This window comes from Mastigoproctus giganteus, chromosome 11 (genome assembly GCF_048544385.1).
Source record: "Mastigoproctus giganteus isolate SK-2022 chromosome 11, ASM4854438v1, whole genome shotgun sequence".
In the NCBI taxonomy this organism is placed as follows: domain Eukaryota; kingdom Metazoa; phylum Arthropoda; class Arachnida; order Uropygi; family Thelyphonidae; genus Mastigoproctus; species Mastigoproctus giganteus.
In genome coordinates, this window is record NC_143585.1 from 13,567,075 (window position 1) to 13,591,930 (window position 24,856).

Sequence of the window (24,856 nt, forward strand, 5' to 3'; positions counted from 1 at the left end):
TACAAGGTTGAAGTGAGAGGTCCTTTAGGCACTTCAGATCACAACTTGGTGATTGTCTCTTCTCCAATGGAACCTTTATCTCATGGCTATTCCCAACCTCGTATTGTTTGGCATTACAAGAATGCAAAATGGGATGACCTGCGAGACTTCTTTTCTTCTTTTCCTTGGTCTGATTACTGTTTCAAAACTTCTGATGTCAACGTTTGCTCAGATCGTGTCAGTGAAATTATTGTTGCAGGAATGGAATCCTTTATCCCACACTCCACTTTAAAATCTCGTCCTTTATCTAAACCTTGGTTTTCCAATAAATGTGCTAAGGCTGTCCAAGAGAAGAATGTTGCATATCGTAATTGGCTTGTTTCTAATTCTTCAGTTTCATTTTCTGCCTACACCAAAGCTCGCAACAATTGTAAAGCAGTTATTAATCAGTCCAAACTAGAGTTTGAACAGGCTAAGGGTAGAAAACTTGCTTCTTGCCCTAATGGTAGCCGAGCATTCTGGTCTATTGCCAAAGCTATTGGCCGCAACTTTTGCCCATCTCTGCTCCCACCTCTGTCCAAACCAGATGGTTCTGTTGTCACTTCAGCCAAGGATAAAGCTGACCTGCTAGCATCCCATTTTTCTTCCAGCTCATGTATTAATGATCTTGGTAAAACACCTCCCACCATTACTAACACGCTCCATTCAATGCCTCCTGTGGTCTTCCGTCAAAAGGATATCAGAAGGATTTTGATGAATCATGATGCTAAGAAAGCTCCAGGTCCTGATGGTATTTCTCCACTTGTTCTCAAAACCTGTGCCCCTGAACTTACTCCTATTCTTTGCCGCCTTTTTTCACTTTCTTATTCCAAAGGTGTTTTTCCTTCTGCTTGGAAATTTGCTCATATCCAGCCAGTTCCTAAAAAGGGTGACAAATCCCTCCCATCCAATTATCGTCCCATTGCAATTACTTCTACTCTTTCTAAAGTAATGGAGAAATCAATTAACCGCCAACTCTTGAACTATCTAGAAACCTTCCGTCTGATCAACGATCGGCAGTATGGATTCCGTCAGTGTCGATCCACTGGTGATATTCTGGCTTATGTTACCCATTTATGGACTAATTCAATGGAAAGGTTCGGTGAAACACGAGTAGTTGCTCTTGACATCTCAAAGGCTTTTGATCGTGTTTGGCACAAAGGTCTTCTAAATAAGCTTCCATCTTATGGTTTGCCATCTGTTTTTAGTAATTGGTTATCCAGTTTTCTCTCTGATCGCTCACTGAGGGTGATGGTAGATGGCTCTCTGTCTTCTAACTTCTCCACTAATGCCGGTGTCCCCCAAGGTTCAGTTCTTTCCCCCACTCTTTTCCTCTTGTATATCAATGACCTTCTTCCATTGACTGGAAATCCTATCCATAGTTTTGCCGATGATAGCACATTGCATTCAACTTTCCATTTTGAGAAACCTTGTCCTACTCAATCAGCTTCAAGTTCTCGAAAATCTGCTGCTAGTTCCTCAAATGCCGATCTTCAGGTAATTCTCCAGTGGGGCAAAGACAACTTAGTTGATTTCAACCCTTCTAAAACTCAGTCTTGTCTTATATCTTGCAAAAAGGATTCTTCTGCTCCTATGCTTATCTTTAGTGACACTCCGATTTCTAGGCAAAATGATATATCTCTTTTGGGGATTACCCTGACTTCTAATCTCTCTTGGCACAAGCATATTACAAATATTGCTTCCTCTGCATCTAAAAAACTTGGTTTTCTCTTTCGCTCTCGGCGTTACTTTTCTTCCAAACAGCTGCTCACTCTGTATAAATCACAAATCCGCCCTGCCATGGAATATTGTTCCCACATCTGGGGTGGTGCCCCCAAAACCTCTCTCAGGCTTGTTGATTCCATTCAGAAGAGGGCAGTTAGGTTAATTAATGATTCATCTCTAACAGAGTCTCTCCACTCGCTTTCTCATAGACGCACTGTTTCTGCTGCATGCCTCTTTTACAGATACTTCCATGGGCACTGTTCTTCTGAATTGGCTTCTATAATTCCCGCTCTTTCTTTCAAAACAGTCCGAACACGTGCCGCCACCAGCCAACATCCATTTACTGTCCAACTTCAAACCCACAGAACTAACTTTTCATCTTCCTCATTTATTCATTCAACTGCTGTTTTCTGGAACAACCTCCCTTCATACGTATTTCCTGAAAATTACAATCTACAGAAGTTCAAGTCCAATGTCAACAAATATCTTCTATCTTCTTTCAACCTCCAACCCAAACACGGTACTAAGTACTATAGGTTCTAATACCTCTCGTGTTTGGGGTTCTCATAAAAAAAAAAAAAAAAAAGTAGACCATTTGTGCGAAACACTATCAAGAGATGTTTCGTGTGAAAATAAAGGGAACCTGAAAACCCTAAAACGAAAATGCGGACACTAGAGGCTTTTAGTTACAATTTGTGCAGCCAGAAATATTGCCCATTTAATTATTTTGAAAATTTTGTGTCTTTTGAATTTTTGTGATTTATTTTCGCCGTGTACCACCTAACAAGTACCATATTAGTTGATGTGATTTTTCGTGTTATGTTTATTTGACATAAATTTATTGAATTTGTGTTTTATAAAATACAAATTATTTTTTCAGTGGAGGGGAATTTTATTCCACTGAGGGTGAAACTCAATCCCGGTCACCCCCCTGGATTCAACACTGACCAGTCTGATTCATCTCCTTTCTTCTAGAGTTTAGATAAGCAAAGAAGTCTTTGTTGTTTTTCTTTGCATCCTTTGCCAAGGATTTCTCGTAATCAGCCTTTACTTGCCTAACCGCCTTTGTGACTTGATAGCAGACTAACTTATATCTGCCATAGGCTTCTGTGTCACCTGATAATTTATTTGCATCCCTTGCATTTTTCTTCTCTGGCACGATCCTCATTAGTTCATCTGACATCCATTTAGGTCTAAATCTTGAACAGTATTTCTTGCTGAAGTAAAGAAAGCCAACATAAGGATTACCGCAAACTTTGGGTATCTCACCTTGAGAAACTGATTTGCTGCTACTGCAGTCTCGGTAAACAGACAGTGCGTGTTTTCAGTAGTGGCAGTAGAAGTCGATATCGATGTATTAATTTGTTTTTTCTCATTATTAAAAGCAGATTATTGGAGTTCACGAGTGTTTTAACAGCTGAAATTTTCTTATGGGTATACCCTCCAGACTGCCCCAGTCTTAGGATTTTATTCCCCCCTTCTTGCTGTTTTAAAATAGGAAGAAAAAAACTACTTCTACTGCCACTATCGATAACATGCACCATCCGTTTAGCGAGAATGCAGGGAGTAACTGCGGTAGCAGCAAACCAGTTCTTCTGGGTAAATTTCCAAAAGTTTTTGGTAGTTCTCATGTTAGCTCTCTTTACCTTTGCCATATTTCTTAGTTGGTATGAAAAACCTAATAGCTTCCGAGATTATTTCCTTGAAGGCTTCCTATTTAGAATTCACTGTTTTTAACATCATCAGTTGATCCCACTGTATAGAATTTAAAAACCGTCTGAGACTACTGTAGTCACCTTTATGAAAGAAAAAACCCTTCCCTTTACCATTGATGGTAGTTATATCTTTAAGTAAATCCCACATCAGTACACTGTGATCACTGTCACTTAGTGGTTCCTTTATCTGCAAATTCTTAATCCATGAATAATCACTGCTGATAATCAGATCAAGGGTATTATTTCCTCTGGTTGCCCCTCGAACATGTTGCTGTAGAAAATAATCCTCCAATAAATCCACAAAAGTCTTGCTAGAGTGACCAACCCACGAGTTCCAGTCAATATCTGGAAAGTTAAAATCCCCATTATAAGACAATCTGATTTACTGGCCCACCCTATTTACCCTATTTCTCTGCACAGTTGTTCATTGCACTCATCATAGTCATTAGGCCTATAGCACACTCCTATTCTCATTTTCCCTTTCCCAGTGTTTATGTCACACCAAACTGACTCAACATTACTGTGTCCAACCATGTCAACTGGATGCCCTTCTTTAGATTTTATAAATAAATAAATAAATAAGATCTTTATTGTAAAGTTCATTGGTACTAGCAGGTACCACGACCCTACAGTACCCTTCATGGCATCATGCCAAGGGTTAACAAGCGGCAGAGATAACCTTGCTGGGATTATAAAGATTAAATTATAGGCAGATTATGTGTATATATATAAAAAAAAAAAAAAAAAAAGAAGTTCTTATAGCAAATAATACTGACTTGGAAGGAAAACAAATACTAAATAACAAAAATAATACAAATTGTGATAACAAAAAATATTTTCCTTTAGTCCAGTTTTCTGCGAGTTTCTTGCCCAGCCAGAACGATCTGAGATCAGTTGGTAGTTGTGGAGACCATGTGCAGATCTAGGATGAGCGGTCTATACTTTTTATCATCTATGATTTTAAACAAGTCAGCATCCAGGGATTGAACCAGATGGAGCTTCTGATAAGGGAGGAACCGATCTTTAAAATATAACCTCGAAGGAAGAGCAAGAAGCTTGGGAGTGGAGCAGAGAGCTGGTTGGGGGATCTGCCAGTACACGGTGTCCCAAACGTTGGGTGCTGAGACTCTCCCCGCAATCGTTTTTAAGGTGAAGATGAGTCTTCTCTCGTGCATTAATGCTGAAAACCTGGTTAAATTCAGCACTTTGGCCATTGTTGTGTGCTGCTGTGGTGGGAGATGATACTTCCAGGTTGCCCACTTCAGGAGCCAGTATGCTGCGGCTTTTAATGGTTTAATTGTGGTGTCTGCAGCCGAGCCCACAACTCTACTCCATACAGTACACCTCCGAAAATCATCATCCTGGTGTACATTTTTATCAGGTTGCTGTTTGTGTTTCTTAACTAACAGCGTAAGCCCTCCTCCCTTCCTACCCTTTCTATCCTTTCTGTACACATTGCTCTCCCCAAATTCCAATTCTGCACTGTTTATATCTGTGTGACACCATGTCTCTGATATCCCAACAATATCTGCCTTTCATGTCTTGACCCTTCAAATTCATCAAATTTATTTACTATACTTCTTGCATTGGAGTACATGCAAGTATACATGCACCTTTATATTGTGATTATGTTTGCAAATAGAATTTTTATTCTATTAAACGCAATAATCCAATTAAATAAACCATAAAACCGCAATAAACCAATTAAACGCAATAATCACCTGAGAGAGCATAAATTCAAATTGAGGAAAGACGGTTGTAGGATAGGTGTGCGGAAGTTTGCCTTTAGCCAGCGGGTGGTTGATTGTTGGAACAAACTTCCATCTGTCGTTGTAGAAGCTGATAGCTTAAATAGATTCAAGGCAGAACTTGACAAACATTTGGAGCGAGGGGATGGGTGAAATAAGGGGGTTTTTTTTTTTTTTTTGGCTGATGCTATATAAGCTTGCTTTCTTGCATCATGTGCCCTTGCTAATGCAATTCTAATAAGCAAATATCCAAAGAATGTTATCCACAGACTATAAAAAAGATATAAAACACAAATTTAGACCTTTTTTTTCCCTCTTTCCAATTAAAAAATTAAATGGTGCGTGAAATCAGAAAAATATTATCTACATGTTAGCAAAATAAAAATAAAAATTTATGCTTGCTTACCTAGCTTGATTAATATACATACAGTACTAACTAAACATAACACTTTGTAATCTGATATTTCAGTTCACTAACTTTTTTGTTGGGGGGGTTGTAAAATCTAAAACAATAAAAAAAGATAAGCATCAGTCAATAGATTCAAGCATGCCAGAAATTGCAACTAACATGATACTTGCAAGTGAGATATGGAGTAAAAAGATTCTGAACAGATTTTTTACAGAATTTTATTTTACCATACTGTAGTTTCCTTTGTCTTTTAAAAGGAAGTAGAAATTTTTACCAATTGAATCGAAGATTTAGATTTTAAACAGACACAGACTTTCAAAGGGAAGAAGTGGGTCTTTGTTAGCAAAATGGTAGTGATTGACATGCCTAACCTGCTAGTGTCAGTTAAGGTATTTATCCCTCTATCTGACCCATCCCTCCAAGGCGCCATTTATTTGTGGTTCACACATACACGAAGTTTAGGAGAGCCCATATCTGGATCTTTGTTGTGTGAAAAGGTGCTGGATTTTAACAAAAAATTAGGTGGTCCCTCATATTTTAAAGCCATTGTTTTTATTTATAAACTTACTAAACTTTTTTTTTAGTCTCCAGAACAGTATTTTTGTTAAGTTAGGAAATCCAAACAAATCAAAAGTCCAACCTACCTCCAGTCGCAATTAGTCCGGATTATCAACACTCTACTGTATATATTTTTTTATGAAAACTCCAAACACAAGCAGCATTAGAACCTATAGTACTTAGTACTACTGTGCATGGGTTGTTGAGAAGATGAAAGAAGATATTTGTTGACATTAGACATGAGCTTCTGTAGATTGTAATTTTCAGAAAATACGTATGAAGGAAGGTTGTTTGAGCGAATGCAAGTTGAATGAATAAATGAGGAAGAAGAAAAGTTGGTTGTGTGAGTTTGAAGTCGGACAGTAAAAGGTTGTTGACTGGTTGTGGCACACATTCAGATTTGGTAGAGAGAGAGCGGGAATTATGTATTTTAAGTATTCATGCCCCATTCATTTTGCTGTTTGATCAGAATAGGATTTCAAATAGAAACACAATACTTAAAACAAATATCTGTCAGCTGTAAACTACCTTAGAAATTCTACAAAATGATATTATCTTGCTACCAAACAAATATGAATTAGAAAAATATATTATATATACATCATTATTAATAGTATAGTTGATATAATGGTATTTTCCTTTCTTTTTTTACTATAGCTAAAGAAAGAATATGGTCCAAACTCTCTCCCTTCCTTCCCTCCAAAAAAACTTTTGCCACTTACACCTGCCCAAACAGAAGAAAGACGAGCTCAATTAGAAAAGTATATTCAACTTGGTATGTAAAAGAGTTATTATAATTTGATGTTTATTAAAAGTTTCGGTTTCAAGTAACATTAAAAAAAAAAACAAATAACATTTAAAAAAAATTCTTTGGGTAGACCATACACACATGCCACCCAAAAGATTACAAAACTAATAAAAATAAGCTGAAAACTGTGAAAAAAAAATTTCCATTTTCCAATTGAAAAGACTAAGAGCATGAATTTCAAACATGCACATGTATTTTTTGCTTCTTTTGTATATTATTATTATTACTAGCCATGTAGTGCAAGGAAGCATGAGGCTTATGCTGCACCAGCCAAAAAAATTTCCGAGTTACCCTGAGAGAGAGAGAGAGAGAGAGAGAGAGAGAGAGAGAGGTAGAAGTAGAAGAGAATCACCAAGAAAGAGAAGAATGGTCCAGCCCAGGACCCTAGGTGTGCCAAGCCCACACTCACCAGATGCGAGCCCCTGGGATTATAAGAATAATTGGGGAAAGAAAAAAAAAAAAAAAAAAAAAATATATATATATATATATATATATATATATATATATATATATATATATATATTTCAAAATTGATGGTCAGTAATTTAAAGATGAAAAGTACAAACTAAAATAAGCAAAAAAGTCCCAGTGAACATCGAGCCACAAATGAACCGTTTTCAAGATAATCTGTTAAGATCCGCCACTGACTATGGGAGCACTAGTTTAGCAAAAGGGTGGTTTTATTAATTTTTTTTATTGAGTTGCAAATCCTTTCAGGCATTCCTGGGTCATTTCTGATTTGCTGAAAGGCTCCAACCCGACGCTGTAATTCCTCAACTGTGTTAATAATGTCAGAAGTGTACACCAAGCTGTTTACATGACCCCAGATACAAAAATCCATAGGATTTAAGTACACTTCGTTGCTGTAACCTCTTTCCATATTGACAATCCTTTGATAAGTACTGGTATGCCTGCTACATCTCAGAGCATTGAGAGAGGGGAAAGGGAGAGAATGAGCATAACCTAATCTAAACAAAAAAGTCACTGGTGGATCCGAATTCTGTATGGTTCACCTTGTCAGTGGTGGATCCCAACTAGAAATGTACAATATCTCGAAAACGATTCACTTACTATATTGTAGTCTGTACAGTTCACCTTTAAATTATTGACCATTTTGAAACACCTTGTATATATATATATATATTTATTCAATGCTATTAGTTACATTTATTTTGAGGTTTATTCCAAAGTTTATTTTAATTTTGGTGCATTTCACAGTGTGCAAAATTTGAAATGAATAGTCTGATTTCATATGCATACTGCCAATACATATGATGACAGGACCAAAACGATTGACATTAGTACATTTATATATGCCAACAACAAAACATGAGGAGATTGAGAAGATTTATTAGTAACTAGAAAATGTAATTGAGTGAGATCAGGCAGTAAGTATGGATATCACACTTAAAGAAAGACATCAAGCCTTTAGAAAAGATCCAAAGACAGGTGACACACTTGATGAACTTGGAAAATTGGTGCCCATATGAGGAAAGACTGGATATGCAAGCTACAGAACTTTGTAACCAGGCGTCTTAGAGGGGGATCTCATTGAGCTGATTGGGCTGTGAGGTCAGATAGTAAAATAAATCAAGATGAAATTTTGTTATAAATAATGTTATAAATGATGCCATACAGCTCAAAGTTACGAGATCTGGCAGTAGGACCTTGGCAGTGAGCCCAACAAGGACATTTGTGAGGTCTTTTAGGCTGTTAATCGACAAAACCCTCAAGATGTAAGCAGGAAATATATGAGAGTTGGTGAGAAGAGTAGAAGAAAGATAGGGTAGTTGGAATATTACGACAAAATAGAATTTTTGATAAATTAAAGAACTGGAAATGGAAAAGGGAATAAGGTAATGAAGATATTGAGAGGTTGAGTGAGACCAGATGGAAAGAGGAAACCCTTACCACTTCTAAAATGCTTTAGAAATGGTAAGGGTTTTATATTCTGGAGATAACGAGAATAAGGATGGACTAGGAGTGGTTTTGAGTAAGCAGGTATCTAAAATTACAGCAGCAGAAGTGGAATGTATTAGCATTAGGTTGATTGTTGTAAGAATGAAGGTAGAACCAAAAGTAATGACATTAATTCAAATATTAGTATTAGTAGTGGCAAATGCACTTCCCATATCACCATCCATCTCTTATAGCAGCTTGTCTAGTTCTTCGTTTAATTTATTTAAAATACTCACTTTGACCACTTGCCATCCTGAGGCAAATTTTTTCATCTCTACCCTGCACCCATCCTACTCAGTTCATTCAAAGCCTTCAACACTTCAATCAGATCTTCTGCCTATTCTCCAGATGCTGCACTTTGCGGAACTGAAGCCTATTCTAGTAGCAGTACAGTTTGTTCCTCACATTAATCTTGTTGTTCAACTCTGCACCTGTTCCAACAGATCCATGTCCTTCCTAATATAAGGCATGACCATAAGTGATGCTTAATTTGCATTAGCACTAGTAGAGATATATGATGCAAGAAAGCAAGCTTATGGAGCATCAGCCAAGAAAGAAAAAAAAAACCACTCTCATTTCACCCCTCCGTTCATTCGAAATACCTGTCCAGCTGAGCCCTTAAATTTATTTAGACTATCAACTTCCACAACAAGGGATGGAAGTCTGTTCCACCAGTCAACTACCCTCTGGCTAAAGGCAAATTTCCGCACATCTATCCTACATCTGTCTTTCCTCAATTTGAATTTATGCCCTCTCAGGTGATTACTTTGAGCAAGAGGAAGAATCCCATCGGCATTGAGCATGCTCAAACCATTCAAGGCTTTATACACATCTATCAGATCACCTCGCCTGTGCCTAGTCTCCAGACACTATAATTTGCAAAACTTTCTTCGTAAGAGCAACCCTTTGTTCCATTCACTAATCTTGTTGCCCTTCTCTGTCCTCATTCCAGCAGGTCTTACATCCTTCTTGAAATGAGGCCTCCAGACCTGTACTGAAGGTGTGGTCTGAGCATTGCGTTATACAAGGGAATAATCACCTCTTTATCCCTGATAGAAAAATTCCTGTATATCATCGACAAGACACCATGAGCAGCCAGCCCATCTTGCAGCCCATCTGCACTGCTCCGAAAACTTCATATCTGCCTGCACAATTACCACCAGGTGCTTTTCATTCTCTACCACTGTCAGTGTAGTACCACAAAGTTGATATGTTGCTCTTGGGTTACTGTTTCCCATATGTAGTACTTTACATTTGTCAATGATAAACTTCATTTGCCACCTTTCAGCCCATCTGCCCAACCTTTCCAGATCCTGTTGCAGCAGCATAGCGTCAGTAGTGTCCTTAACAACCCTACCAACCTTTGTATCGTCTGCAGATTTGGACATTAAGCTTGATATACCATCGTCAATATCATTTATAAATACAGAAAACAACAATGGACCCAACACTGAACCCTGAGGGATTCAACTAATAATATTAGTCCACGATGAGCAATGTCCATTGATTACCATTCTCTGTCTTCTCGCCCTCAACCATCCCTTTATCCATAGCAGCAATTTGCCTCCAATGCCACACTGCCCCAATTTGTGCAGCAGTCTTCCATGTGCAACAGTATCAAAAGATTGTGCTGGTCCCGAAGGAACTAGTAGTTGTTGGTGACTCTATTGTCAGGGAAACGGGGAACATGCTTTGTAAAAAGGATAGGTGGAACAGGACCAGGGTATGTCTGCCAGGGGCAAAGGTTGATGACGTTGTAGAGTGAATATCATCTTTTAAGGGCACAAAAGGTGATATAGTTGTACACGTTGGCACTAATGATATTAAGAGTAGGAGACCGGCAGAATTACTTAACAAGTACAGGTCACTGTTGAACAAAAGCCGAGAATTAGGGTTGAATTTGAAAGTGTCTGCAATTCTGCCCAGACACGATAGGAGGGAGTATATGATGAGAGCCTTGTCGATCAATTCGGCCCTGGAAAGATTGTGCAAGGCTCAAGGGGTAGAATTTTTTTCAGCCTGGACTGTACTTGTTAAGAGGAGAGATTGCTTCTACAGGGATGGGATACACTTAAATAGAAAGGGTGCAAGAATATTTGCTGATGCTATCGAGGCAGTGTTAGGTGGGTCGGAAAACTGCTAGCTTGGGGGGGGAGACAAAGACCAGTAGATTGACATTAGCCACTGGCAGAGGTGAAAGAGATTCTTGCACTGCTTCTATTAGAATGAGCAGAATCCTGAAAAACAAGATGCATGATATTTCAGAGACTGCTGGGAGCCATTGCGGTACAAGTAAACACATGGGTTGTGTTAGGGTAGCTAAGAATAGAAACAGGTGCAGGTATACTTGCGTGTACACCAATGCTAGGAGTTTAGTAAATAAATTTGATGAATTTGAGGTATTGCTCAAAACATCAAAGGCAGATATTGTTGGGATATCAGAGACGTGGTGTCACACAGATATAAGGGAGGCAGAACTGGAATTTGGGGAGTACAACGTCTACAGAAAGGATAGACAGGATAGAAAGGGGGGAGGGGTTATGCTATTAGTTAAGAAACACATAAAAACCAAGGAAGTGAAGCCAGTCGACATCACTGGACAGTGCAGTGTTGAGTCAGTTTGGTGTGACATAAGCATTGGGAGATCAAAATTGAGAGTAGGAGTGTGCTATAGGCCTAATGACTGTGATGAGTATAATAAGAAACTGTACAGAGAAATAGAGTGGGCCAGTAAATCAGAGAGTCTTATAATGGAAGATTTTAATTTCCAAGATATTGACTGGAATTTGTGGGTTGCTCACTCACACACTAGTAAGGCTTTTGTGGATTTATTGGACGATTGTTTTCTACATCAGCATGTTCGGGAGGCAACTAGAGGGAGTAATACTCTTGATTTGATTATCAGCAGTGATTCTTCATTCATTAAGAATCTGCAGATAAATGAACCACTAGGTAGCAGTGATCACAGTGTGCTGAAGTGGGATTTACTCAAAAGAGGTAACTACCATTAGGGGTAAAGGGAAGGGTTATTGCTTCCGTAAAGGCGCTTACGATGGACTGAGACAGTATTTAAATTCTATACAGTGGGACCAACTGATGATGTTACCAACAGCAAATTCAAAATGGGAAGCATTCAAAGATTTCATCTTGGAAGCTACTGGGCTTTACATACCAACTAAGAAATATTGTTCAAGGTTTAGGCCAAAATGGATGTCAAATGAACTAATGAGGCATATGGCAGAGAAGAAAAATGCATGGGATACTTACAAATTAACACATGACACAGAAGCCTATGATAGATACAAGTTGATATGCAACCAAGTTACAAAGGAGGTTAGGCAGGCGAAGGCAGATTACGAGAAATCCTTGGCAAGGGATGCAAAGAAAAACAGCAAAGAGTTCTTTACGTATGTAAACTCTAGAAGGAAGGGGATGAATCAGATTGGTCCACTTGATATTGATTGGTCAACTGTTGATGATCCTGCTCAGGTAGCTAACAAACTAAATGAATATTTTGCATCGACATTCACACATGAGGAGTTATTCAGCGAGGGAATGCCAGAGGTGTATTCAACTCTAGCAGTAAGCTACAGAATCTTGAAATAACTGGGAGTAAAGTGGAGGAGAAACTGTTGAAGATAAACACAAGAAAGGCACCCGGGGTGGATGGGATCTATCCAGTTATATTAAAGAAGGCAGCAAAGGAAGTAAGCAAACTCTTAGCCATAATTATGAGAGCTTCCTTGGACTCAGGGGAGGTACCCATAGACTGGAGATATGTAAATGTGACCCCATTTCACAAAGGAGGATCAAAGGCTGACACAAGTAATTATAGACCAGTGAGCTTAACTTCTGTTCCAGGAAAGTTAATGGAGGCACTGGTTAAAGAAGCACTGCAGGATCATTTAGACAAGACTTCAGTTATAGCTCGGACACAGCATGGTTTTGTAAAGGGGAAGTCTTGACTGACCAATTTGATTGGATATTATGATGCAGTCACAAAAGAACTGGATGCAGGGAATAGCTTTGATATTATATACTTGGATCGTAGAAAGGCTTTTGATACTGTTGCACATGGAAGACTGCTACACAAATTGGAGCAGTGTGACATTGGAGGCAAATTGCTGCTATGGATAAAGGGGTGGTTGAGGGGGAGAAGACAGAGAGTGGTAATCAATGGACACTGCTCATTGTGGACTAATGTTATTAGTGGAGTCCCTCAGGGCTCAGCGTTGGGTCCATTATTGTTTTCTGTATTTATAAATGATATTGATCATGGTATATCAAGCTTAATGTCCAAGTTTGCAGACGATACAAAGGTTGGCAGTGTTGTCAAGGACACTACTATGCTGCTGCAACAGGATCTGGAAAGGTTGAGCAGATGGGCTGAGAGGTGGCAAATGAAGTTTAACATTGACAAATGTAAAGTACTACACATGGGGAAACAGCAACCCCAGAGCAACGTATCAACTCTGTGGTACTACACTGACAGTGGTAGAGAATGAAAGGGACTTGGGGGTGGTTGTGCAGGCAGATATGAAGTTCTCTGAGCAGTGCAGACGGGCTGCAAGAGTAGCTCATGGAGTATTGTCAATGATATACAGGAATTTTTCCAGCAGGGATAAGGAGGTGATTATTCCCTTGTATAAGGCAATGGTCAGGCCACACCTGGAGTACTGTATACAGGTCTGGAGGCCTCATTTGAAGAAGGATGTAGAGCTGCTGGAACGAGTACAGAGAAGGGCAACAAGATTAGTGAATGGAACAAAGGGGTGCTCTTACGAAGAAAGGCTTAAGTTTTGCAAATTACAGTGTCTGGAGACTAGGCACCAGCGAGGTGATCTGATAGAGGTGTATAAAGCCTTGAATGGTTTGAGCATGCTCAATGCTGATGGGATTCTTCCTCTAGCTCAGAATAATCACCTGAGAGGGCATAAATTGAAATTGAGGAAAGACAGATGTAGGATAGATGTGCGGGAATTTGCCTTTAGCTAGCAGGTGGTTGGTTGCTGGAACAGACTTCCATCCCTTGTAGTGGAGGTTGATAGCCTAAATAAGTTTAAGGCTCAGCTGGACAGGTATTTTGAACGAACAGAGGGGTGAAGTGGGGTTTTTTTTTTTTTTTTTGGCTGATGCTGCATAAGCTTGCTTTCTTGCATCAAATGCCTCTACTAATGCTAATGCTAATGTGCAACAGTATAAAAAACCTTTCTAAGATAGAAATATATAATATCAAAGTTATTCCCTGCATCCAGTTCTTTTGTGACTGCATCATAGTATCGAATAAAATTGGTCAGGCAAGACTTTCCCTTAACAAAACCATGCTGTGTCTGAGCTATAACTGAAGTCTTGTCTAGATGAACCTGCAGTGCTTCTTTAACCAGTGCCTCCATTAATTTTCCTAGAACAGAAGTTAAACTCACAGGTCTATAATTACTTGTGTCAGCCTTTGATCCTCCTTTCTGAATTGGGGTTGCATTTGCACATCTGCAGTCTGTGGGTACCTCCCCTGAGTCCAAAGAAGCTCTCATAATTATGGCTAATGGTTTGCTTACTTCCTTTATGGCCTCCTTTAATATAACTGGATAGATACCATCCACCCCGGGTGCCTTTTTTATGTTTATCCTCAACAATTTCTCCTCCACTTTCCTCTCAGTTATTACAAAATCATCTAGCTCACTGCCAGAGTTTACTTTAACTCTGGTATTCCTCTTCCTGAATAACTCCTCATATGTGAATTTAGATGCAAAATACTCATTTAGTTTGTTGGCCACCTGAGCAGGATCCTCAACTGTAAAACCATCAATATCCAATGGACCAATCTGATTCATCCTTTTCCTTCTAGAGTTTACAGAGGGAAATAACTCTTTTCTGTTTTTCTTTGCATCCTTTGGCAAGGATTTCTCATAATCTGCCTTTGCCTGCATAATCTCCTTTGGGACTTTGTTACAGACCAGCTTATATCTATCATAGGCTTCCATGTCACCGATTAATTTATATGTATCCCATGTATTTTTCTTTTCTGCCATATGTCTCATTAGTACATCTGACATCCATTTAGGCCTAAACCTTGAACAGTATTTCTTAGTTGGTATGTAAAGCCTAGTAGCTTCCAAGATAAGTTCTTTGAATGCTTCCCATTTTGAATTTGCTGTTGGTAACATCATCAGTTGGTCCCACTATAAAATTTAAATACTGTCTCAGACCATCGTAGTCTCCTCTACGAAAGCAAAAACCCTTCCCTTTACCACTGATGGTAGTTACTTCTTTGAGTAAATCCCACTTCAGCACACTGTGATCACTGCCACCTAGTGGTTCCTTTATCTGCAGATTCTTAATGCACGAAGAATCACTACTGATAATCAGATCAAGTGTATTACTCCCTCTAGTTGCCTCCCAAACATGCTTATGTAGAAAACAATCATCCAATAAATCCACAAAAGCCTTGCTAGTGTGTGAGTGATCAACCCACAAATTCCAGTCAATATCTGGGAAATTAAAATTCCCCATTATAAGACTCTCTGATTTACTGGCCCACTCTATTTCCCTGTACAGTTTCTTATTATACTCATTGGAGTCATTAGGCCTATAGCACACTCCTACTCTCAATTTTGATCTCCCAATGCTTACGTCACACCAAAGTGACTCAACACTGCACTGTCCAGTGATGTTGACTGGCTTCACTTCCTTGGATTTTGTGTGTTTCTTAACTGATAGCATAACCCCTCCTCCCTTCCTATCCTGTCTATCCTTGCTGTCCACATTGTACTTCCCAAATTGTAGTTCTGCATTCCTTATATCAGTGTGGCACCACGTCTCTGATATCCCAACAATATCTGCCTTTGATGCTTTGAGCAATACCTCAAATTCATCAAATTTATTTACTAAACTCCTAGCATTGGTGTACACACAAGTATACATGCACCTGTTCCTATTCTTAGCTACCTTAACACAACCAATGTGTTTACTTGTACCGCGATGACTCCCAGCAGTCTCTGAAATACCCTGCATCTTGTTTTCCAGGCTGCTGCTCATTTCAATAGAAGCAGTGCAAGAATCACTTTCACCTTTGTCAGTGGCTACTGTTAATCTGTTTGTCCTTTTAGCCCCCCCAAGAGGCAGTGTTATGTGGGTTTTCCGACCCACCTGACACTGCCTCTATAGCATAAGCAAATATTCTTGAACCCTTTTTATTTAAGTGTATCCCATCCCTGTAGAAGCAGTCTCTCCTGTTAAGAAGTACAGACCAGGCTGAAAAAATTCTACCCTTTGAGCCTTGCACAATCTTTCCAGGGCCGAATTGATCAACAAGGCTCTCATCATATACTCCCTTCTATTGTGTCTTGGCAGAATTGCAGACACTTTCAGATTCAACCCTAATTCATGGCTTTTTTTCAACAGTGACCTGTACTTGTTAAGTAATTCCGCCTGTCTCCTACTCTTAATATCATTAGTGTCAACGTGTACAACTATATCACCATTTGTGCCCTTAAAAGATGATATCCGCTCTACAACGTCATCAACCTTTGCCCCTGGCAGACATACCCTGGTCCTATTCCACCTATCCTTTTTACATACCATGTTCCCCGTTTCCCTGAGAATAGAGTCACCAATAACTACTAGTTCCTGTGGGACCAGCGCATTCTGCCTTGGGGATTGCTGCTGTTGCGTGATGACCAAGTGCAAGCTCTGGCATTGATGTGGGTAGCTGAGAGCTTGATGGGCCCCTCGATTTAGATCCTTTGAGGACATCCACCCTGTCGTTCAAGCTCTCATATAGGCCAATAACAACACTGAGTTGTCGCCTGATTTACTTACACTCCTTACATCGCACACACACAAAGACATCCCCCATGGCAATATCATGTCCCGTACTCGATTGTCCACAAACATCAACCAAGCAGTGCATTTTAAAAGGCTGTGATTCAGAGGGCAACTGCCCCCCCCCCCTCAGTTCTCCCCTGAGCCACAGCACTTCATTAGCTTGAGCCATTTGCTTTGCTGCTCTGGTCTGAGTCATGATTTCGATTTAATTTCAATAAAATTTCAATTTCAATACAAAATTATAACCCTAAACTTGTATCCCAGCATAGTTATAATGCTATATATATTTTTCAGTATCGAGTATTATCTACGAGTTCCGTTTATATAACTTCCGTATCAAGTTATGTATTAATTAATTATGTTATGTTTGTAAAATCTAAGTCGTTATATGTATTTAGTTAAAAAGTACAATTTAATTGACAATGAAGTTTAACAAGAATTATAGATTTTACTGATGAATTGATAATATTATATTATATACTATACTATGCTAACACTATCTAGTTCAGGATATAACGTTGTATCGTATAACAATGGCGGCAAGTTACGAACGGTAAATCTACGGACACTTTTAAGTATTAATTAACTTCCAAATCTCACTGTCTCAATTCAGAATAAACTAAGGATCCTGACTAGGTCTATAAGCTACTTATAGAAAATAATTTAATTTAACAATTGGTCAATAAAGCGGCTAAATATGGCAAAAAAAACTTCTCTTTCTGCGGAGCTGCAACTTGTAACACATGGATTTGATACCCTTACCGATACTAAGTAATACCTACAAAATCTCTATCTAAGTTAAACTTTAAACTAAGTATCATAACTAGGAATATAAAGCTACTCTAGAAAATTAGTAAATATGCCAATTTAAGCTAATAAAACAGAAAAAAACTTCTCTATTCCAGGAGCAGTAAAAACTTCGCCTGCATAAGGCTACTCTTGTTCTCTCGTGTGCAATTGAAGGGGTTACCATTTGAAGGGGTTATGCTCTTAGTTAAGAAGAATATCAACTCAAAGGAGTGTATCCAGTTGACTTGGGTGACAAGTGTAATGTTGAGTCAGTGTGGTGTGATATAAACACTGGGAAAACCAAAATTGAGAGTAGGAGTGTGTTTTCGTCTAATGAATGTGATGAGTATACCAAACAGCTATACAGGGATATAGTGGGCCAGCAAATCAGAATGTCTCACAGTGGAGGATTTTAACTTTCCAGATGTTGACTGGTATTTGTGGGTTCTTTTGTGGATTTCTTGGATGATGGTTTTTGTACAGCAGCATGTTAGAAAGGTAACAAGAGGAAGCAGTACTCTTGATCTGGTTGTCAGCAGTGATTCTTCATGCATTAAAAATTTGCAGGTAAAAGACCCACTGAGTGAAAGCGATCACAGTATACTAAGTGGAATTTAATTAAAGGCAACTATTGTCATGGGTAAGGGTTTTTCTTTACTAAGGGTGGCTACAGAGGGTTTTAACTCAGACAGTTTTAACTTGTGTGCAGTGGGACCAAATGATGAAGTTACTAACAGCAAATTCTAAATAGGAAATAATCAAAGAATATACCAGGCTTTTGAAACCAATAAAGAAATACTGTTTAGGCTTAGACCAGTGTTTCTCAACCTTTTTTTAATTATGGCTCCCTAAATGGCTTTTTTTAGACAATTTTTTTCCCTAATTGTCCCCCATGAAATTTTAAACAAGAAAATACTTTATACTTACTCTTTTTATTCAGTGGGATCCCTGAGCCCGATGCTCCTTAGCTAAAAGTTCAATGTTCAGTATGATGTTAGTAAGTTTAATTCTAATGTTTCCTCTTGAATATATATCAATTCTGTTTCTTTTCTTTGTTAATATTTTATTTACTGAACTAAAACTACTTTCAACTATATAAGATGTTGGAAAACAAAGAACTACTTTGACCATTTCAGACCAAATTGCTGGATAAAGAAATTTAGTTGTTTTTTATCTCTACAACTTGGCCATTCCATCTTTTTTGAATTTATATTTGCATTCTTTGTTACATTTTAATTCAATGAATTCTTGAATTTCTTCGCTAGCACACCCGGCATCACCAATTCGATCTAACATCCATGGCTTCACTTCAAAAGAAAATAAATCAGAAAATCTATTTTTCACATTACTTTTTAAAGAGTACAAATGAGCTGAATAATTCTTAAGATCATTCTCAGTGAGTTTCAGAGCCGTTCTTGAGGGTGAGGCAAATGAGGCTCTTTCCTTAGATTAAAAGATGAAAGGGGTGCCAAAAGAAAGATTAAATAATTGCCAACCTTGTCATGATTAACAGTAGGGTGCAATTTTTCATTCTTGCCTCAGGTACTAAATTGGCTTGCCATGGATCTGGTTAAATTCATTGATTTTAGCTAACTTTTGCATACCGTGAAATTGTTTTCTCATTAAATTGCTTTCAAATATTTCCAGTTTTTCAGTGAAAGCTTTTAATATGCATTTTCCATCTATCACCGTAATTTCCCTTGAAGTTGAAGTGATACTTCATTAAGTTTTCGAAATTTCCGAGCCATATAGTATATGTTGTTTTTCTGTTTGCGAAATCTGTATCTCGTTCGCTTTCTAAAAAACTAATTATCGTATCAGAAAGGTTTACAAATCTTGTTAGACAGTTTCCTTTAGGAAGTCATCTGACTTCTGTATGTAAAAGAAGCCTCAAGTACTGTTCTTCATTATCAGTACAAAATTTTGTGAAAAGGCGATTATATTTGCTATGTGACTATTTTATTGATTGTTTTAATAACTATACTAAGAGATTGATAAACAACTGGACTAATATTTTTTGCGACCAGATGATGTCAGTGCAGAATGCAGTGTATTGCAAGAACTTTGGGACATACTTCTTTCAGGCGGGCTATAAAACTTGTCTTCCAACCATGGAGGTATGCTCCAGTACAGAGTCTATAAATTTTACAAACAGCATCTCTTCTTGCAATTTACAGTCATCATCGAAATAGTGAATGTATGCCATTAGAAAGAGCCTTATTGTCAGTAACTGTGGATTCATCAATCTGAATAGAAAATTTTCTTGTTTTTAGTTTGTCAATTAGATGCTCTTCAATGTTAACTGACTTCTCATCAATTTGTCTTCGAATTGAATCGTTGCTCAAGGACAATGCTTTTAAAATACTGGAAGCATTTTGATGCATCACCATTGAAATTAGTCTCTAATGTGGTTGTATAACAGTTTCAACAACTATATGAGCACTACCAGTTTTTGCAATGATTTCTGCAATTTTATAAGACTCAATCATTCCATCGTCATTTGTTTGTGTGTTCTTAAATAAGGAAGTGACAGTGTTACGTTGCTCAAAATTCTGTTTTTAATTTTTAAAATATTCGATATATTTACTAACTTTATCAGGATATTTCCTGTTTAAGTGATCTAAAAGTCTCGATGGTTTCATAGACTCATTTGTCCGTTCTGATATTCCCTGTCAAAGACTTGGCAATTTGGAATCTCCTCTCTTTGATCTTCTCTGGCTTAAAATCTCTCTACCTCATTGTGTAAAATTCATCTGTTGTCTCTACCGTTCTCCCAACTCCACTAATCACTTGGAGCTCTTTGACTTCCTCTCTTTGCAACTTGACTTTCTCCAGTCCAACTTTCCTAACAGTGAGGTAATTTTCCTTGGTGATTTTAACGTTCACAACTCCAGCTGGCTTCCGTTTTCTAGTCACACCGACCCAGCAGGTCGAGATGCTGAGGCTTTTGCAATTACTAATGACCTAGCACAGATTGTTTATTTACCTACAAGAATACCGGACAATCCTAATCATACAGCCAATACGCTTGATCTTTTTCTCACAAACAACCCTTCTAAGTACAAGGTTGAAGTGAGAGGTCCTTTAGGCACTTCAGATCACAACTTGGTGATTGCCTCTTCTCCAATGGAACCTTTATCTCATGGCTATTCCCAACCTCGTATTGTTTGGCATTACAAGAATGCAAAATGGGATGACCTGCGAGACTTCTTTTCTTCTTTTCCTTGGTCTGATTACTGTTTCAAAACTTCTGATGTCAACGTTTGCTCAGATCGTGTCAGTGAAATTATTCTTGCAGGAATGGAATCCTTTATCCCACACTCCACTTTAAAATCTCGTCCTTTATCTAAACCTTGGTTTTCCAATAAATGTGCTAAGGCTGTCCAAGAGAAGAACGTTGCATATCGTAATTGGCTTGTTTCTAATTCTTCAGTTTCATTTTCTGCCTACACCAAAGCTCGCAACAATTGTAAAGTAGTTATTAATCAGTCCAAACTAGAGTTTGAACAGGCTAAGAGTAGAAAACTTGCTTCTTGCCCTAATGGTAGCCGAGCATTCTGGTCTCTTGCCAAAGCTATTGGCCGCAACTTTTGCCCATCTCTGCTCCCACCTCTGTCCAAACCAGATGGTTCTGTTGTCACTTCAGCCAAGGATAAAGCTGACCTGCTAGCATCCCATTTTTCTTTGAGCTCATGTATTAATGATCTTGGTAAAACACCTCCCACCATTCCTAACACGCTCCATTCAATGCCTCCTGTGGTCTTCCGTCAAAAGGATATCAGAAGGATTTTGATGAATCTTGATGCTAAGAAAGCTCCAGGTCCTGATGGTATTTCTCCACTTGTTCTCAAAACCTGTGCTCCTGAACTTACTCCTATTCTTTGCCGCCTTTTTTCACTTTCTTATTCCAAAGGTGTTTTTCCTTCTGCTTGGAAATTTGCTCATATCCAGCCAGTTCCTAAAAAGGGTGACAAATCCCTCCCATCCAATTATCGTCCCATTGCAATTACTTCTACTCTTTCTAAAGTAATGGAGAAATCAATTAACCGCCAACTCTTAAACTACCTAGAAACCTTCCGTCCAACGATCGCCAGTATGGATTCCATCAGTGTCAATCCACTGGTGATATTCTGGCATATGTTACCCATTTATGGACTAATTCAATGGAAAGGTTCGGTGAAACACAAGTAGTTGCTCTTGACATCTCAAAGGCTTTTGATCGTGTTTGGCATAAAGGTCTTCTAAACAAGCTTCTATCTTATGGTTTGCCAACTGTTTTTAGTAATTGGTTATCCAGTTTTCTCTCTGATCGCTCACTGAGGGTGATGGTAGATGGCTCTCTGTCTTCTAACTTCTCCACTAATGCCGGTGTCCCCCAAGGTTCAGTTCTTTCCCCCACTCTTTTCCTCTTGTATATCAATGACCTTCTTCCATTGACTGGAAATCCTATCCATAGTTTTGCCGATGATAGCACATTGCATTCAACTTTACATTTTGAGAAACCTTGTCCAGCTCAATCCTTCAAGTTCTCGAAAATCTGCTGCCAATTCCTTAAATGCCGATCTTCAGGTAATTCACCAGTGGGGCAAAGACAACTTAGTTGATTTCAACCCTTCTAAAACTCAATCTTGTCTTATATCTCGCAAAAAGGATTCTTCTGCTCCTATGCTTATCTTTAGTGACACTCCGATTTCTAGGCAAAATGATATATCTCTTTTGGGGATTACCCTGACTTCTAATCTCTCTTGGCACAAGCACATTACAAATATTGCTTCCTCTGCATCTAAAAAACTTGGTTTTCTCTTTTGCTCTCGGCGTTACTTTTCTCCCAATCAGCTGCTCACTCTGTATAAATCGCAAATCCGCCCTGCCATGGAATATTGTTCCCACATCTGGGGTGGTGCCCCCAAAACCTCTCTCAGGCTTCTTGATTCCATTCAGAAGAGGGCAGTTAGGTTAATTAATGATTCATCTCTAACAGAGTCTCTCCACTCGCTGTCTCATAGACGCACTGTTTCTGCTGCATGCCTCTTTTACAGATACTTCCATGGGCACTGTTCTTCTGAATTGGCTTCTATAATTCCCGCTCTTTCTTTCAAAACAGTCCGAACATGTGCCGCCACCAGCCAACATCCATTTACTGTCCAACTTCAAACCCACAGAACCAACTTTTCATCTTCCTCATTTATTCATTCAACTGCCGTCTTCTGGAACAACCTTCCTTCATACGTATTTCCTGAAAATTACAATCTACAGAAGTTCAAGTCCAATGTCAACAAATATCTTCTTTCGTCTTCTCAATCTCCAACCCAAGCACGGTACTAAGTACTATAGGTTATAATACCTCTCGTGTTTGGGGTTCTCATAAAAAAAAAATAAAAAAAATTTGGAAAAGAACTATTACATATAAGTCACATAGGCTGTTACTTATATGTAATAGTTACTTTGAGTCAAATGAGCATTCAAAAAAACCATTAGCTAGATACAGACGACACTTTTCCTTTTCAGCACTTGACATGATTGTTCATGGGCTGAATAACCACAAAAAATTAAATAATAAAATGTAAACTTTTTATTTAACTCTCATAACCCATGTCATTCCCAAAAGCACTGTGGATCAAAAATAAACAACTTTTTTGCATTAACATTAGTTGAGGCATATGATGCAAGAAAGAAGCTTATACAGCATCAGCCAAAAAAAAAAAAAAAGACAAACCCTTCCCATTTCACCCATCCAGTCACTCCAAATGTTTGTCTGAATCAGCCTTAAATTTATTTAAGCTATCAACTTCCACAACAACAGAATGAAGTCTGTTCCGGGAATCAACTACCCGCTGGCTAAAAGCAAACTTCCGCACATCTATTCTACAACTTTCTTTCCTCAATTTGAATCTATGCCTCCTCAGGTTCTTAATCTAAGCAAGCGGAAGTATCCTGTCAGCATTGAACCTGCTTAAATCATTCAAGGCTTTATACACTTCGATCAGGTCACCTCGCAGGTGCCTAGTCTCTAGATGATGCAACTTGCAGAACTTAAGCTTTTGTTCCTCACCAATCTTGTTGCCCTTCTCTGTACTCGTTCTAGCAACTCTACATCCTTCCTAAACTGAGGCCTCCAGACCTGTATATTGTACTCATTGTGTGGCCTGACCATTGCCTTGTACAAACGGATAATCACCCCCTTGTTTCTGCTAGCAAAATTCCTATATATCCTTGACAACACTCCGTGACCTTCTCTGGCAGACCATCTGCACTGCTCAGAGAACTTAATATCTGACTGCACAATTATCCCCAGATCTTTTTCATTCTCCACCTCCCTGAGTGTAGTACCACACAGTTGGTTCATTTCTCTTGGGTTACTGCTACCCATATGTAGTATTTTGCATTTTTCAATGTTAAACCTCAGTTGCCACTTCTCAGCCCATCTGCCTAACTTTTTTAGATGCTGTTGCAGTAGCATACAGTCTTTACTGTCATTAACAATGCTGCCAACCTTTGTGTCATTGGCAAACTTGGACATTAAGCCTGATATATCTTCATCGATATCATTGATAAATACGAAAAAAAACAATGGGCCCAGCACCGAACCCTGGGGGACTCTGCTAATAACATTAGGCCACGTAGAGCAGTGTCCATTTATTACCACTCTCTCTGCCCTCTCACACTTAACCATCTCTTTATCCATTGCAGTAACTTGCCCTTAATGCTATACTTCTCCAAATTGTATAGCAGTTGTCCATGTGCAACAATATCCAAAGCTTTACTGAAATCCAAGTATATGATATCAGAATTATTTTTTGCATCCATTTCCTTTGTGACCACATCGTAGTATCCAATCAAATTGGTCAGACAAGACTTCCCCATAACAAACCCATGCTGTGTCGGAACTATTACTGCTGTCTTGTCTAGGTGATCCTGTAAAACCTCATTAACCAGTGACTATTATTTTCCTCGGAACACAAGTTAAACTAACAGGTCTAATTATTTGTGTTTCCCTTTGAACCCCCTTTGTGAATTGGGGATACATTTGCCCATCTCCAGTCCATGTGGACCTCCCCTGGCTCTAAGGTTGCTCTCAAAATTATGGCTAAGGGTTTGCTTACTTCCCTTGCTGCCTCCTTCATTATAACTGGATAGATTCCATCTGCCCCAGGTGCCTTTTTTATGTTTAACTTCAATAATTTCTTCTCCACTTTGCTCTCAGTTATTACAAAATCATTAAGCACCCTGCTACAATTTGATAACCTTCTGGCATTTTCAAACCTAAATAACTCCTCATGTATGAATGAAGATGCAAAATACT

General features: G+C 38.6%; 1 protein-coding gene across 1 annotated transcript in view; it reads left to right on the plus strand.

Annotated features, from left to right (window-relative positions):
* The window catches only part of LOC150077728 (sorting nexin-17-like), a 229,762-nt gene that overhangs the window by 37,951 nt on the left and 166,955 nt on the right, over positions 1-24,856 (plus strand). Inside the window, exon 3 of the mRNA XM_090384829.1 lies at positions 6,831-6,948. Coding sequence (XP_090240955.1) covers positions 6,831-6,948 — 118 coding nt within the window. The remainder of the gene's footprint in view (positions 1-6,830; positions 6,949-24,856) is intronic.